The sequence below is a fragment of the Sturnira hondurensis genome, unplaced genomic scaffold (genome assembly GCF_014824575.4).
Source record: "Sturnira hondurensis isolate 20B ecotype Veracruz unplaced genomic scaffold, ASM1482457v3 Scaffold0008196, whole genome shotgun sequence".
In the NCBI taxonomy this organism is placed as follows: domain Eukaryota; kingdom Metazoa; phylum Chordata; class Mammalia; order Chiroptera; family Phyllostomidae; genus Sturnira; species Sturnira hondurensis.
The window spans coordinates 12,665,212-12,682,850 of record NW_028080827.1 but is presented as its reverse complement, the minus strand read 5'-3'; the positions used below and the strand labels follow the sequence as shown (position 1 = coordinate 12,682,850).

At 35.9% G+C, this 17,639-nt stretch overlaps 1 protein-coding gene across 9 annotated transcripts in view; it reads right to left on the bottom strand.

Moving 5' to 3' along the window:
- RNF111 (ring finger protein 111) overlaps positions 1-17,639 on the bottom strand; it is an 89,704-nt gene that overhangs the window by 34,676 nt on the left and 37,389 nt on the right. For all 9 annotated transcript variants that reach the window (XM_037053998.1, XM_037053999.1, XM_037053997.1 and 6 more), the window contains 3 exons: positions 14,932-15,824; positions 6,322-6,448; positions 2,629-2,792 (listed from right to left, as the gene is read on the bottom strand). In XM_037053998.1, the coding sequence (XP_036909893.1) occupies positions 2,629-2,792; positions 6,322-6,448; positions 14,932-15,805 (1,165 nt within the window). In that variant the 5' untranslated portion in view covers positions 15,806-15,824. The remainder of the gene's footprint in view (positions 1-2,628; positions 2,793-6,321; positions 6,449-14,931; positions 15,825-17,639) is intronic.

Genomic DNA, 17,639 nt, shown 5'->3' with positions numbered 1-17,639 from the left:
TAGGAAAGTACAGAATTTTCTTCATAGAACTGTTATTAGGATGAACCATGATCACGTACATGAAGTACTTTGTACAATGCTTTACATAAACACTTCGTAAACATTATCTACGGTATTTAATGTATCTTAATCTCCTTCTCACATGCATTTTTGTATGTTTTCCAAAAAATTACTTGCATATATTAATATTGAGCAATACTTTAAAAAAGGATTTTATTTACTTATTTTTAGAGAGAGGGGAAGAGAGGGAGACACACACTGATGTGCCTCTGGTTGCCTCTCACACACCCCCAACCTGGAACCTGGCCCACAACTGAGGCATGTGCCCTGATTGAGAATCAAACCAGTGACCTTTCAGTTCATAGTTGGGAGCTCAGTACACTGAGCCACACCAACCAGGGTTCTAATAAAAATTTAAAATTTTTGTAGTGGAATATAAAAAGAAAATTCAGGCAGACTTTAATAACCTGTGAATATTATAGACTCTGGTTGTAAAAGTTGTTTAAAAATAAACAACGGGAATAAATCTGTCCAAAGCATTGTCATAACAATCAGATCTGAAAAAAGACTCTCTTAATGTGATATAGAATGAGAAAGGACAATATTTTACGCAATGCAGTATGGAAGGCTAACTCCTGAAATACAAATAGTACCCATAGGTCCATATGCAGCATTGTACTTTGGATACTTAAACAAATGTATTTGCTTATACCTAAAAAAGGAAGGGAGGAACCTCTGTTTATTTGCAAATGGTTTATCTGTGGTTCTCAACCTTGGCAGTATTGACATTTTTGGCTGGATAATTCTTTGTTGGGGGTGGGAGTGGAGACAGAGAGCAGGCTGTCCTCTACATTGTAGAATGTTGAGCAGCATTCACAGCCTCTACCCATTAAATGTTAGTAGCATTCTCCCCCAACTGTGACAACCAAAAATGCCTATAGATACTGACAAATGTCTCCAAGGGCAAATGACAGCCAGTTAAGAACCACTGGCCTAACGGCTATACTTAAGTTTAGTTTTTAATAAAACAGAAGCTTTCCATGAAAGAAACTAGTTGGGGGAAGAGGGCATCTAGTGATCACTAAAATACGAGTAACCTAGTTAACGTATTCTGTTGCACTAATTCTAGTGGGTTAAAGACCACTCTGTCACCTCCTCCTACTTACTAGATAACAGATGTCACACGGAAAACACACAGAAAGTTTACAAAATAGTTATTCTGTATTTAATCAACTCCCGGTAATCTTTAATTAATCCCTGTTATATTAACTACTGACTTACAGATCATTTCTAATGCTTCAAAATGAAAATCAAGACATTATTAAATGAAATGTCAGCAGCTGGAATAAATTTACTCCTCATAAACATCTTAATTCCAAAGTGCTGGCACTCTGAAAGTCATGATCATCCAAACTGCAAACAGCCCACGTAAGAGCTCATTGCCTACGGCCTCTAACTCTTTTTACCTACCTAATGTATCTTTTCTCCAACCTATAACTTCCAAAGCTAACAAGTACATATATGGCTGACAGCCTTCCTTTAAGGAAATTATGACTGACCATTTCCTTCTAAGATCCAACTGATAACACCTGAAGATAATGCTCAACATGTGGACAAATTCATACCTGCCACTATTTCCCCTAACTCCTGTTTTCCAACTCTAGTTTTGTTTCCTCGGTTACTTGGAACAGTTATAAGACAAAGCAAAACAAATCTAAGCAGCAAAAAGGTACATATATTATATTAAAGAGTAACACACTTTTAAAAGTAAATTTGGCATTTCAAATTATCAGTATTAACCATTTAAATTCAGTTATAGTGCTTTTCTGTTGTCTGTATTTAATTTTTTAAAGATCTCATTTACTTATTTCTAGAGAGAGGGGAAGGGAGGGAGGAAGAAAGGGAGAAAAAAACCATTGTGAGAGAGAAACTGATCAGTCACCTCTCATACATACCCCGACCGGGGACCAAACTTGCAACCCAGGCAACCCATTGCCCTGATTAGGAACCAAACCAGCGATCTTTCACTTTGTGGTTATGATTCCCAAGTGAGCCACACTGGGCAGAGCTATGTTGTCTGTATTTAAAATGTGCCATTTCTATTTTTCACAACCAAAGGTGAAGTATGACAATGATATTATAGGTAATAGGTTAAGTCTGAGGATAGATCAAACCTGCAGATTTTACACATAAAATATTTTTTGCTAAGAAAATAACTACCAAGCAATGAAACAATACCTACGAAAAATTTCAGACACAATTTACTATATAATAAGGTTATTATATGATTTGAAAGATAAGATTAGAAAATCTAACAACTTCCCCATACTTTAATAATACAGGGTTCAGCAGAAGGAAGGCCTGCTTGAGTGTGTTTTGTAGGGTAATAATATGGATATAATTTATAGTTTTAATTTTAACATTTGACCTAAAATGCCCTATAGTGTACTTGAGTGTGATATTGTTATGTTACAGAATTACATGCTTATGATTTTGTATAAAAGGGGGTGTATTTGTGCCAGACCCTGTATACTACCATTAAGCAGTAGTAGGAGTTTCTAGCATAGTAAGATATTTCATTTTATCAAATTCTCTCCATAATTCTACATTGTTACCACTCCACCTTACCATCTTCATCAACGGTAAGGTCCACCACTTCCGCTGCATTCTGCCTCAAGGGCTGTATCACAGTAGAAATCCTACTGCGGTTCCGTGGCTCCTGTGGCCGACTTGTGTGAGAACTTGAACCTTGGCTCCAGTGAGATCTGGAGTGTCCAAGGGTTGAACGAGACCTTAAATGATATCAGTATTAAATTAGTAAATATAAAAAACAAATAAAAGTTTTAGTTACCTAAAAGATAATAAGCCTTTCTTACAAAGCAGTTTGTGATGTACTTCATGCAAGACTTCTCTAAAGAAGTAATGGTCATGGAATTAAAAATTATGACTAACACAATGTCTGGCACTCAACAAACATTTTCTGAATGAAATGTTCACCAGCCAAATGATCTAAGAATATGAAAAATAGTATGTTGTCAGTTTGCACCAATAACTGGTGTAAAATACAGGATTCAGTTTCAAGAATACTGCTCTTTTCAAACGTTTGAATACTCATGTGGGTTATCATCATTTATTTACATTTTATATAAATAAACACCTAAGGGGGAGGGACTCACATGAATAAGTATAAAGGACACATGGACAATAACTAAGGTGGGGGGCGGAAATGGGAGGGAGGTGGGGAGCACTGGGGGGGCAGGGCTGGGAATATAAAACAGAAAACTGTACTTGAATAAGAATAAATAAAATAAAATAAATATCTAAAATTATTCACCATAGGCAAAGTAACAACAATATCAACACTCTAACATTTAATAATGTCCACAAGATCATGTATGTTTAGTGCAGACTGAATTTGCAAAACATGGCTTTGGGTGTCCTAAACCAAGCTAACTTTCTAGTGCTGATCTAGAAGAGTTTCAAGGCACCAGAGGGGTCTCCTAGGATCCGAAGAGGTAAGGATGGTTGTAGCTAGTTTAGTACAGATGGTCCCTGATTTAATGGCTCGATTTAGGAGTTTTCAACTGGATTATGATTTGAAAGCAATATGTATTCAATAAAAACTGTACTTCGAACTTTGAATTTTGACCTTCTCCCGAGTTTGCAACATGTGGTATATGGATACTCTCTTATGAAGCTGGGCAGTGGCCACAGGCTGCAGCTCCCAACTAGCCACCTGACCCTGAGGGTAAACAATGGATACTCTACAGTGTATTCATTGATGAATTTGCCCAACTGTAGGCTAATATAAATGTCTTGAGCACATTTAAGGTAGGCCAAGCTAAGCTATGATGTTTAGGAGGTTAAATACATTAAAAACATTTTCTTTTCCTGATTTTTTTGAGGTAAAATTGGTATAATAGTTAAATGCATTTCCAATTTATGGTATTTATGCTATTTTCAGCTTCATTGTTAAGTCAAGGGGCACCTACAGTTTTCAGTCATAAGAAGCATCACTTGTTTGAGCTGCTTTATGCTTTTACAGCATGTACCCACAATCCCTCAACACCGAACACTTCATCATCTTCCAATTACATGTGTGCCACTGTAATGTGCTAAATTTCTTACAGGTATTTAAATTTTTTTTTAAGGATTCACCATAATAACTTGAATGACTGGGGGTACAGAGGGATAATTTAGACTATGCGACCCTAGGGCTCCAGGAGAAAAACAAATGTTTCACAAAGGTGGGGCTTATGAAGTTGGGATTCTTCTTGCCTAAGCTAAATGTAAAACTCTTTATAAGCTAATTGTTAGCATGTATGGAAAGGATGAGCCACATTCATTAATGTGCAATCAACAAAGTACAAATTTAACCGTTCAGAAATGAACCCCAAAGTTCAAACCGGGCTGAAAATGGCCTCAGCGACTCTCAAACCCAAGAGTTTAGAAAAAGTTTAAATTCTGAAACACTGAAGTAAAAGGAGTACAAAGATTAATTCCTGAGACACAGTAACAAAAGGACAGCACACATTCCCAGAAGAATGGTATAGACTAAAGCATGGGAGTAAGCAACTGTACGGGGATGAAAGGATTTGTAAGGAGAGAAATCGCCACCGAAAACTCTCGAGAAACCAAGATTCTGATGAGACTGTGTAGTCTGTTTCTGGGCAGCTGTTAATAGCTGCAGAAAGTTCCAAGTTTGCTGAGTGGAACACCAGCACAAAACTTGACATACGAAGAACTGGTGATAAACGTGGCAACTGTTGAATTCTGACAAAAGAATTTGAAACACAGGTGCATTCTCTCTTAAGAGAAAGGGGCAAGAGCCAGCTAAACAGTGACAAAATTAATACTCTGCATAACAATAAGTAAAATAAATATGGGTCATGAGCACTGTGTGTCTTTCCAAAAATCACTGTCCTTTATTACAGAAAATATATCTGCTTGAACATTAAGCATTTCCACGACAAGAAAGATCTCCAGTTCCACAAGGAAAGACAGGTCATGAATTCTAGCAATCCTTGTAGTTCACAAAACTGAGCCAGTCATACTAAGCACTATGCAAAATCAACAGGGTAACTATGGCACATCCCATGGAGTATCAATTTTCCTCAAAGTCTGGGAAAATCATTTAGAACTTAAAACAAACAAGGGTATCCTATATAATGTTCTCTTCTATGCCAGTAGAAGTAACACTCCATTGGGCCCAGCCGGGTAGCTCAGTTGGTTAGAGCGCTGTCCCCATATGCCAAGGTTGCAGGTTTGATTTCTGGTACAGGCACATATAAAGAAGCAACCAATGAGTGCATAAATAAGTAGAACAAGAAGTTGAAGTATCTTTCTTTCTCTCTCTCTCAAATCAATTTAAACCAATTAGAAGTAGAACTCCAGTGGGAAAATGGCCAATGGCAAGCACATTCTAAATACGTTTTGAACATGCTTCCAAAATAAGAATGTTTTCTTTTTAATCAATAACATCAAAGATTAAAACAATGAGCAAATGTATTTCAAAATTAACCCAACACAAAAACTAAGAGTTATCCATAGATTTCTTTGGTGCGTCAAATGGAACAGATAAACATTTCACTGCTTCTCTTACCAATATCTGTGATCATCTAAAACACAAGTTAAATAGAGTGTGTGTGTGTGTGTACACACACATACACAGTGTTAGGGTTTTCTTCTTTAGGGAGGGATAGGGAGAGTGATTATCAAAATGGCAATGTTATCAAAACGTGAGAATTTTTCAATCATTTATTATTACAGAACTTAGATGAAATTCCTGAGTGGAGGCCAAACATTTTTTTGAATGTTTTATACTATGTTGCCCTGATAGAAAGCAAACTTTCACCAGTATCAATGAGATCTTGAAACAAATTGATTAGTAACAAAAAGAAATACTTTATCAAGATCCTTTAATATTTTCTTCAGTTTTAATTTTAATACCATCCCTAATATTCATGTATCATTCACATCTAAACTGAATCATAACACAAACTCTATTTTGTAAAACATTGAGTAAAATACTGTTTTTCTAGAACGCTGGCTTTTAGCTTTCACTGAACTCTTGGGGCGCTTAAAAAATAGTGACCCCTAAGATTCTGGTTCAGTTGGTCTGGGACACAGTCGAGGCTTTCTTTATAACCTCCCAGGTGAGTCTAATGTCACCTGGTTCAAAAACCACTAACTTGATATATACATACTCAAACTAGGTCTCCAAAAAAAGGTAATAGAAAGATGTAAATATCTGCAGCACAAATATGTTTAAATATTTCTATTTAAAATTTCAAATAAACAAACTAGCAGTTAAAATCTTACCGATAGCTTTCTCCAACTGTTACAATCTCCACTTCACTATCAGTTGAGGTAACATTAATTTCTTCATTGGCAGTGACCTGGGGGGTGGAAGAAGCTTCTATCACCACAACATCTTCATCGATACTTCCTGAAAACAAAAGGAAAAAACATTTAAAGGGCATCTTCCAGTTAGCTAATTGATATGCAAAAATTTTTACCCTGACAAGAAGACTGTGAAATTCATTATAAAAGTAAAAGTTGTATCTGTCAAAATGACAGGTTTTTAAAATACAGCTAAAACACATACTGAGAACAGTACAAGTACCTACCAACTTTCTTGTTCAGTGTGTCTTCAGATGTTTATTTCCTCTTTTATAACTTTTGTTTGTTCTTTAAAAACTTTTAGTGTCTCCGTATGAATTTGCATAAAATTAGAGGCATTAAGTTATATCTAAAGGTACTGATTTAAGAACTTACACAAAATATTCATGTTCTATATTTACTATTTAATATCTAAAATAAAGATACATTTACTATATATTTTCTCCCAGGTTATATTTGTATGTGATATGGAGTTCTTTTAAGAAACACATATTAGTTTTTTAGTTTTGTGCTATAAAAGCTGTAAGTTTCGTACATCGTTTTTAAAAAATATATTTTATTTATTTATTTTTAGAGAGAGGGAAAGGGAAGGAGAAAGAGTGGGAGAGAAACATCAATGTGTGGTTGCCTCTCATGTGTCCCCTATTGGGGACGTGGCCTGCAACCCAGGATGTGCCCTGACTGGGAATCGAACCAGTGACCCTCTGCTTCACAGGCCCGTGCTCAATCCACTGAGCTACACCAGCCAGGGCTGTACATTTTTTATAAATTATTCTTAGTTTGAAAAGTGCTTCCTTATTTGGAGAATGGATACATATTATATTTGGTTCAATGTGTATCCTTAGTTACTTAATCTAAAACTAATTTTTCAATGGAATACTACTCAACCATAAGACAAAATGCTTCCATTTGTGACAACATGGATGGACCTTGAGAACATTATACTAAGTGAATAGGTCTTACCAAACCATTTCTTGAAAAATACCCTCTTTCTCCCCATTAAATGTTGATACCTCCCTTAAATATTCTTACATGTTTTAGGTTACATTTTGAAGCCATCTATTAATCCCCTTTGACCTACATTATTGTGTCATGGAATTCTACTTTAAAAACAACTTTTGTGAGGTACAGCTTTCATACTTTAAAATCCATTTTGTCTCAAAGCGATATCTGTACACACATACTCATAATCAAGAGGTGAAAGCAATTCAAAGGTCCACCAATGGATGGATGGATAAATAAAACGTGGTATATACACAGAACAGAAAATCATTCGGACTTAAAAATAAGGAAATACCATCACATGCTGCAACCTAAACAAACCTGAAGGGCACTATGCTCAGTGAAGTAAGCCAGTCACATACACACACAAAAACCCTGCCAGATTCCACAGATGCACAGAGAAGGAAAGAAGAATGGTGGTTACCAGGGCTCGGGGCGGGGGGTGGGGGGGCAGGGAGGCGGGGGAGCAAAGGAAAGTTGTTTAATGGGTATGAAGTTTCTTTTCTCACTGCAAATGACCAAATTCTGGAGAGCTATTTCACAACAAAGTGAACACATTTAACATTACTGAACTATAAACTTAAAAAAAATTATGATAATAAAAAATTACGTTTTTCTTCTCTTGCTATTTTCTTCTACAAATCTAGTGCTAAATTTATGTAAATATTCCTCTTTTTTCATTACTATCACTTGTCAATGTAAAGTCAACCAACAAACTATAAACTGGTAAACTATAAATCATGTTTGTATTAAGAATATTCTCATAATAATATTGAGCTAAAATTTCCCCCATTTTAAGTGTATATTTCACTGATATTAGTAAATTTATAGAGCATAACCATCACCTCAATCCAGTTTGAAAACATGTCCAACACCCTAAATAAATTCCTGCATGCCATCTTTCAGTTAGTCACCATCCACCCCTACACCCCTACAACGACTGGCCCATTTTCTGTCATTATGGGTTGGTTTGTATCGTCAAGAATTCCACTGAAATGGAGTCATATATCACATGCAATTTTGCCTGGCTTTTTACTCAGTATACTTACTTTGAGATCTATCTGTGTTGCTTTATCAATGGCTCAATCGTTTTTATTGCTGAGTACTATCTTATCATAGCAATATACAATTTGCTTATCCATCTTATATTGATGGGGCACCTGGATTTTTCTCACTTTTGGCTACTTTACATAAAAAGCTTCTATAAATGTTTGTCTACAAGTCTTTATATCCATTCATGTACCTTTACTTCTCTTGGATAAATACTTAGAAATGTAATTTCTACTTACTATGATAAATTTATGTTTAACTTTTTAAAGAAATGCCAAAATTTCTTAAGTGGCTATACGATTTTACATTCCTACCAGGAAAATGAGGCCTCCAAAGTCTCATCAATAACTGTTACTGCCTCTTTTTTACTATAGCTGTTCTAGTGGATATATAGTGGTACCTCCTTTTGGTTTTGATTTCTATAACAACTAATGACAGTGAGCATTGTTCAAGTGCTTATTAGTCACCTTGATAAAATGTCTATTCAAATCCTTTGTCTATATTTAACTTGGATTTTGGTTGTACTATTGAGCTGTAAGAGGTTTTTATGTTTTTGAAACACAAGTCTTTTATCAGATATATTATCTGTAAATATTTTCTCTCAGTACCATGCCCTTTTATTTTTTTAATGGCGTTGTTAATACAGTCTTTAATTTTGATGAAGTCCAAACTAGCAATTTTTTATGAATCATACTATTAGTGACATATTTTAAGAAATCTCTGCCTAACCAAAGACCACTGAGAATTTCTCCTGTTGTTTCTAGAAGTTATACTGTTTAGCTCTTACATTTCTGTCTATGATGCATTTTAACTTGTAGGCTGACAAGTTGTAAAAAGTCTAAATTCATCTTTTTTACAGTGACTCTACAATTGTCCCACACCATTAGTTGGAAAGACTAAAATAATTATTTGATATCAATTAAATAGAAGAAATAAGATATAACAATTATATAATATGCAAATTTTTGAAGTAATTTCTAAGTTCTAAAGATTACACACACAGACATACTAAGGTAGGATATATCCCTTTAACAGCATAAACATATCTTATAAGCAGAGAAAACAAAATAACACTACTGAAGTAGCTATTTAAAATAATATTCTAGATTCAATTTCAAAATTACCTTTTTGATTCTTTCTTCATAATCATTTGCATGATGCTTAAGATAGGTGTGCAAAGGGAATAATATTTAAAAGTAAAATATATATAAAAATTAAAAACAGAGTTTTATTTTAAAACTTCCCTTATTTTAACTCACCAACTAGACATCACCATTTTGCAATGGAGAAAAATCTACATCTACATTTCAACTTTATGAGTGATTTCTCTCCTTATATATGTATTCATAAAATTTCTTTGTTTTTTTCAAAGACTTTATTAGTTAAACAAAGTCCAATACAAGTATCACGTTTTTGAAGTTCCAATAGTAATGATATAAAGGTAGCTAATGCATTAAAATTCATCTTATATTTTTTTATAAACAAAAACATTATGTAACTAAGTTATATAAACAACTTAGACTCTTCTACTGTTTAAAGAATCACTTTTTCTAAAATGGATTATTTTGTAAATTCAGGAGATAAACTGCTGACTGATTACTTCTGGGTAATAAGACTCAGACCTCAGAAATAGAAGCAAAATTTTATTTTAAAATAAACTTTTATTTTTGAATTATATTTTATTGAATATGGTATTAGAGTTGTCCTGATTTTTCCCACTTTGCCTCCCTCCACTCAGGTAATCCCCACACCACTGTTCAAGTCAATGGTCAGGTGTGTAAAGTTCTTTATTCCATTTCCTATACTGTACTTTACACCTCCAAGGCTACTTTTTAACTACTTATTTGTACTTCTTAATACTTTCACCTCTTCACCCATTCTCCCCATACCCACTTCCCATTTGGTAACCATCGAAACACTCTACATACCATGATTCTGTGTTCTTGTTTGCTCGGTTAAATTTTTAGATTCAATTTTTGACACATACATATTTTTGCCATTTTATTGTCCATAGTTTTGATCTTTATTTGAATAAGTCCCTTTAACATTTCATATAATAATGGTTGGGTGATTATGAACTTTAGTTTTTTCTTGTCTGGGAAGCTCTTTATCTGACCTTTGATTCTAAATTTATTATCATTGCTAGGGACAGTAATGTTGCTATAGGTCCCTGCTTCTCTTGATTTTGAATATTTCTTGCCAATCCCTTAGAGACTGTAATGTTTCTTTTAAGAAATCAGCTGACAGTCTTTGGAAACTCACCTGTGGATAACTAATTGCTTTTTTACTTGCTGCTTTTAAGATTCTCAATCTTTAAACTTTGGCATTTTAATGATGATGTGTCTTGGAGTGGGCCTCCTTTGTATCCATCTTGTTTGGGACTCTCTGTGCTTCCTGGACTTGCATGTCTATTTCCTTCACCAAATTAAGGAAGTTTTCTTTCATTATTTTTTCAGACAGATTTCCAATTTCTTGGTCTTTCTCTTCTCCTTTTGGCACCCCTATGATGCAAATGTTGGAATACTTAAAGGTGACCCAGAGGGTACTTACATTATTCTCATTTTTTTGTGTTCTTTTTTTTAAATCCTTATGTTCCAAATCATTGATTCATCCACGCTGTTATTTCCCTGTAAATGGTTCTTTATTTCAATTAGTGTACCCTTCATTTCTGACTGGATGTTTTTTGTGTTACTGATGTGCTCACTAAATCCTTGAGCATCCTTATAAACAAGGGTTTTGAACTCTTCATCCTATCAATTGCTTATCTCCATTTTGTTTAGTTCTGTTTTGGGAGTTTTGATCTGTTCTTTCATTTGGGCCATGTTTCTGTCTCCTCATTTTGGCTGCCTCCCTGTTTTTCTTTTATGTATTAGGTAGAGCTGCTATGACTCCCTGTCTTGGTAGCATGGCCTGATGTAGTAGGTGTCCTGTAGGGTCCAGTGGCACAGCTTCCCCTATCATCCAAACTCTGTATTCCAGGTCTGCCCTTCATGTGGACTGAGTATACCCTCCTCTTACAGATGAGCCTGGGATAAGTACACCCTCCTCTTACATTTGAGCTTTGGTTGCTGTTGGTAGATCAGTGGGAGGGATTTACCCAAGCCAGGCAGCTGCAAGGATTGGCTGTCACCACTTACCACCAACCTTGACCCTCTGTGGAGGATCAGCTGTGCAGGGGTAGAGTGGTAGTGTTCCAATGAGGTCTGGAGGTATCCACCAGGGGTGCTGGCCTTGAGACTCTCTGGGTGGTACAAGCCAAGTCAGACACCACCTGTGTTTTGCCCCAGGCCCACCTTGTTTTGCCCACCTTGCCTGAGCCATAGAGCAATCTGAGATGGCTGCTACTTCTGCTGGGATTGGAGGTTCCCAGGTGAAGCCAAGCTATGAATCTAGACTGGCTGCTGCTAGTGCCAGGCCTTGAGCTCACTGAAGCCAGTTGTTGCTTGTTTAAGAGGATTTAGGAAGTTGTGCAGCAAGAGCCAAGACCAGTCATTCATATGGAAAAGCAGCTTGGGTGGGCCTGTAACTTGGGTGGGGCAGAGTCTCTGGGGATCTCCAAAGCAAGCCAAAGAGTGTTACCCAGGTTGATGGAGTCTCAGATATGGCACCAGCTTAATGGCTCTGTGGGATGAGGGCCCAGAAAAGGGACAGTGGCCTCTGTTCCCCTTGATGCCAGATACCTCAGTCTCTCCCAGCATGACACTGATGCCTTACAAGTTGCCACTGTAGTGCCAGAGCTCAAAGGGGTGAATGTGAATAGGTGAGACCATGTGTGGGTTCTTTAAGAGGAACTGCTTGGGGCACCAGAAGTTTCTTTCACCAACTCAATCCTTTTGTTTTTGCAACCAGAAGTTGTGGGGACTTATATTCCTGGCACTGAAACCCTGGGCTGGGGGCACCTGGGCTGGGGCTGGGACTCTCGCTCCCGAGATATTCCTTCCAAATTTTAGCCATCATATGTTGATGTTAGACCTGTGCATTCTGCATCTGCATCCCTCCTACCAGTCTGGATGGACGTGGTTTCTTTAATTCTGTAGTTGTCAGACTTCCATTTACCTCCCTTTCTGACAGTTCTGAGTGACAGTTGTTCAATATTTTAGTTGTGATTTTGATGAGGTTGTAAGAACAAATGAGCCATGTCTGCCTATGCTGCCAACTTGACTGGAAGTTCAAAATCTTATTTCTTATTTTATACTTTCTTGGTATTTTTAAAATTCCACACCATTTGAATGTGATCAATTCATTTCTTTTTTAGAAAAAAATTTTAATTTAAAATAAAACACTTCCCCTGGCTGGTGTAGCTCAGTGGATTGAGTGTGGGCCTGCAAACTAGAGGATTGCAGTTCGATTCCCAGTCAGGGCACATGCCTGGGTTGCAGGCCAGTTCCTAGCAGGAGACCCACGAGAGGCAACCATATACTGATATTCTCTCCCTCTCTCCTTCCCTTTCCCTCTAAAGATAAATAAATAAAATCTTTAAAAAATAAAAATAAAAATAAAACACTGATCTAGAAACCAGAAAACATCAGGAGTCCTTTCGGGTTTGTTTTCCAAAGACAAACACTGAAGGATAATGTCTGAAAATAATGGAGTTTAAGGAATGTAATTATTCTAAGAAAGACAGAAAAACACCACATGCTACAATAACTACTAAACAAGATTTAAAAATGAATTATAGAGTTTTCATTTATCTTCAACACCTGAGAATATATGACCCTTTCTTCCCAGAAACAGACACTGATACTGACCTAGACATACCCTACTCTCATGCCTCCTACAAACATCAGCTCCTCGGACCTTCTGCCTCACATCACCAACCATCCTGCCTCACTCATCTCCAGGAGAAACTGAGCTCTGCTGCTCCCTTTCCCCAAACGCTTCACATTCTAACCAAATGAGAAAAATGTGAAATGTGACAATTTTGCAAGACAATTCCTATTCTCACTTCCCTCTTTTTTAAAACCTTAGGGAATGGTTGCTGTAACCATCCTCCAGCTGTAGTGCAATCTCGATGAACTGTTTTTAAAACAAATATTTGGGTAGGTTATAAAAAATGAACTATACATGGCTAAGACTAAAATTAAGAACAAAGTTACTGGTTCAGGGTTTGGAAAGGGCACCTCGGAATAGGAAGGAACCCATAAAGGATATAAGAGGGAATAATGCCATGTTTGCACAGTGGAATAGTAGGCTCTACCTTTAACAAGCAGGACATCAGGTAAAGACTGAGAAAACTTTGTGTCAGTATTAAAAACCATAATTTGGTGCACTCTCCCTTTTGGGAACATGCCTGCCTTTCTGTCCCCTTCTTCTTCCTCACAGGTGCATTACCTCTGCCTTTCTCTCTTCTAAGCTCCAAGGGCCCTTCTTCTGCCTCTGTAACTTGTTCGTTCACCTCTACTACCTCTGTATCTTTCTAAACAAACTTTATATTATAATTTGAAAAATCAAACCAACCAAAAAAAAAAAAGACACCAAACTTATAATCTTGGCCCTTTATAAAGCTCTTCCTATTGCCTAGTTCTTTATACTTTCACAAGAAATTAATCTTTCATCTCAGTTTAGGCTTTACTACTCAAAGCTCACTTCAACTTCTTTTAAATTACAATAAATTATAAAAATGATATATATGGGACATGTATTTCAGAGACTACCTGTACACAAACTTATTCCAGTTAAATACAGTATCAATGAGAGGAAGGAGAAAGTACAATTGAGCTAATCCTCTATCAATTCAATTTTAACTGATTATTTATATGCTCTACTGAGCACTCTCATGACTGATGTTTGTGTTCTATGTCTCAAATACTTGAAATTATTTTTCAGTATAAAGAACACGACAAGTTAATAGTAAACAATAAGAACAGAGCACTTAAGGAAACATAATATTGACTTGTCTTTTTTAGTGACTAAAATTGCATTTATGAAGTTCAATATGAAAGAAATCCACCACACAGTTATCTGAAAAAGTATTCGTAAAAGTTAAACATCCTGAAAAGCACCACAGGAATAAAAACTATTAAGTCAGCAACTCATTAAATATAACCTGATAAGTATAAAATGATAAAATGGTTTTCTTTAAAAAAAAAACTCTCTAGCTTTACTTGTTTTCAGAAATACAGAAATTTAAAAAACTTTTCTATTTAAGACTTTAAAATTTTTTTAAACTTGTACCTTAGAAGTGGAGTCATGGTTTAATACTACATTTTTAAAAACTGTTTATTCTATTACAGTTGTCCAAATTTTTTTCCCTTTTGCCTCCCTCCCACAGTCAATCTCCTCTCACTGGCCATGTCCACAAGTCATTAACACGTGTTCTTTGTAATACTACATTTATTTATAAGGCTTAAAAACAAAAGGTCAATAAAGTCTCATAGTCTTTTTAAATATAATGAAATCACAAAAATGTACGAGAAAATAGGCACAAAAGCAATGCAACAGCTTCCATGTTTTACTCAATTTAAGAAACAGTTTTACCTGAGGGAACAGCTGGATTGTTTTGGTGGTTTTCACTGGTAGAAACAAACAAATCTTCTCCTTCAGTTGATGAACTCGAAGAGGATTCACTGCTGAGGTCATTTTCACTAGAACTACTAGAACTGGGGAGCAATGCATATTTTCTTCGGGCTAACACTTCTCGTTTTTTCCTCTGCATTAATATCCTCTCCTTTTGTTTCTGTGTCCTCTGTGAGGAATTATTCTTTACAAATCTCTTTCTGCATGGAAGTCTCCTTAGTGAACTGCTATGAAAACAGGGTCTTTTTATTAACAATCCGGAAACAGTTTCTGTCTCAGTCGGAGGCCACTTTTGGGACCGTGCACTCTGAGTTCTACTTTTAGCACTCAAAATTGCCTGGGAATGTCTGACAGAGACTCCTTTATCCTCATCTGAAGTCACAGTATCAGAATCTCCAAAATGCAAACTAGAGGAAGGAGAAGAAAGACAATCGCTAAAAGAGGAGTCATTGTCTTCATCACTTGGTGCTTCCAGGTGTTGCCTCAATCCTAATATTCCCTGGTTCTCTTTAACACAATTTTGCATGTACGAAGGGCCAGCCTGCTGGCTTTTGCGTTTTTTCCTCACAACACTTTTTTCTTGCTCTTGTTGGTTACCATTCATGTCCTTCTCTTGTTTTTGAGAATCATCACACAAATGAGAGAATTCATTTCCCACTTTACTATTAATCATCTCAACTCCTGCAGGGAAACTTTTGGCTGCCCCAATGGGCTCTGGATGCAAGAGGATCCCTTTCAGACTGTCCTGTGTCTTTGGTGCATCAGAAGGAATCTCACTCTTCATATCCACTTTTAAGGTATAGAGCTTGCTATATTCAGGAGTCCATTGAAACATGGGAAACTTTAAGGACGGCCTAGAAGACACAATTAGGTATTAAAATAATTGTTAATGTATTTTATTATACTGTTTAAATAAAGAATACTCAGATTCCACTTAGGGAAAGGTTACCTTTTCCTCATCAGGATATAAAATAGCTATTACTATTCTTAAAAACCATTTTTTTTCTGTTACCTCTACCCATGTACCCAATTTTTAGAAATGAAGATCAGTGAACATAGGCCTATTTAAAAACTTGTTAACCAAAAACTGACATTACTGTCTATCTTTCTACCTTTAGTAACATAACATATTTAGTTAAAACATTTTTTTAAAAACCTATTATAGTAAAAATGAGTAAAAGGATTAGAATTCGAAAAATTTGGACTAGCCTGGTATCATACTTTAAAGTGCTAATTATAGTAAATACTTCTGGACATTTAGGTGGTTACTATGTTAGATGGCTTACTATAAATAATGAAACAGTACAAATATAACTACTGTTTCTCATGGTTTTTTCTTCCTTCACACTCTCCAATTCTCTAATGAAAGTGTGAACTTACCGATAGACAATAGGCACAACTGCATTTGAGAAAGTTTTAGATACATACAATAAGACTCAAGCCAAGACTGTGTGAGTTGCTGAAGATTATTCACTTAAAGCAGCAGAGAACATAAAAATCAAACTTCCTACAGCTAATCTAAGTGTTATCTAAATTATTCAGTCTCTGAAATTATGAGCTACTGAACAAGGGGACTTGAAATTAAAACATCTACATCAATCCAATGTATATAAAAAGAATGGTGATAAAGTTGTAAATATCTTGACTCAAAAGTTAACGTGAAGAATAAAGTGCTTTACTAGTGCAAAATATTATTAAACAATATTAATATTTCTAACTTAAGTTTTTACTGAAGTATATTATAGATATATTCTAAGTCTGTAGCTCAGTGAAGTCTTGCAAAATGAACACATCTATATAACCAACTCAAGCTTCAAGATCAATAAACATTAAGATAACCAGCACCACAGAAATCTCTTCTGGTCACTTCATCCACCAGGAATTGTAATCAATATCCTAATTTCTAACACCACAGATTACTTTTGTATTTAGCATGCACTTTTAAACTGCTTTCTAAAAAGGGTGGTGGGGGAAATATTTAGCAGCCAGTTTTTTCCTTCTTCATAGACAGTTACAGGAATATACAACCTCAGAGGTCTCCCACTTTATTTGAGTATATAACTATTATCAGAGCAGATGACCACAACTTTAAAAAAAGAAACAGCTTATTTCTAGAGAAAAAAATCTTAATTTTCTATTATTATTTGCAAGGGCAAAACTTGCTGTATCAAAGATCAGGCATCAAGCACAGTCTGAAGTTCACCAGGATAATGAGTAAAGAAACACAAAAATGAGCAACATATGAGCACAGCAATGCACATGTTACAAAGGGTAGCCAGTCAGACAGGAATCATCATAATTAAACGCAATGATAAAGCACAAGTACATGAGATTTAAAATTCAGGGTGGAGTGGACTTCCAGTCAACATGGAGGCATAGGTAAACACGCTTCACCTCCTTGGACCACCACAGAAAGAACTGCAACTAGACCTCAAAAGAAATAATACCCCAAACCATCAGAAAATAGAGTTTATGGAAGTCCAACAACTAAGGATTTAAAGAAGCTATATTCATCCAGATGGGCCACACTGCTTACACAAGGAATCAGAGCAGCTTTACATTAGGTAAACAAACAGAAACATACTGTTTCTGTTTACACAGAAACAAACACAGGGAGGCTGCCAAAATGAAGAGACAAAGAAATATGGCCCAAATGAAAGAACAGAACA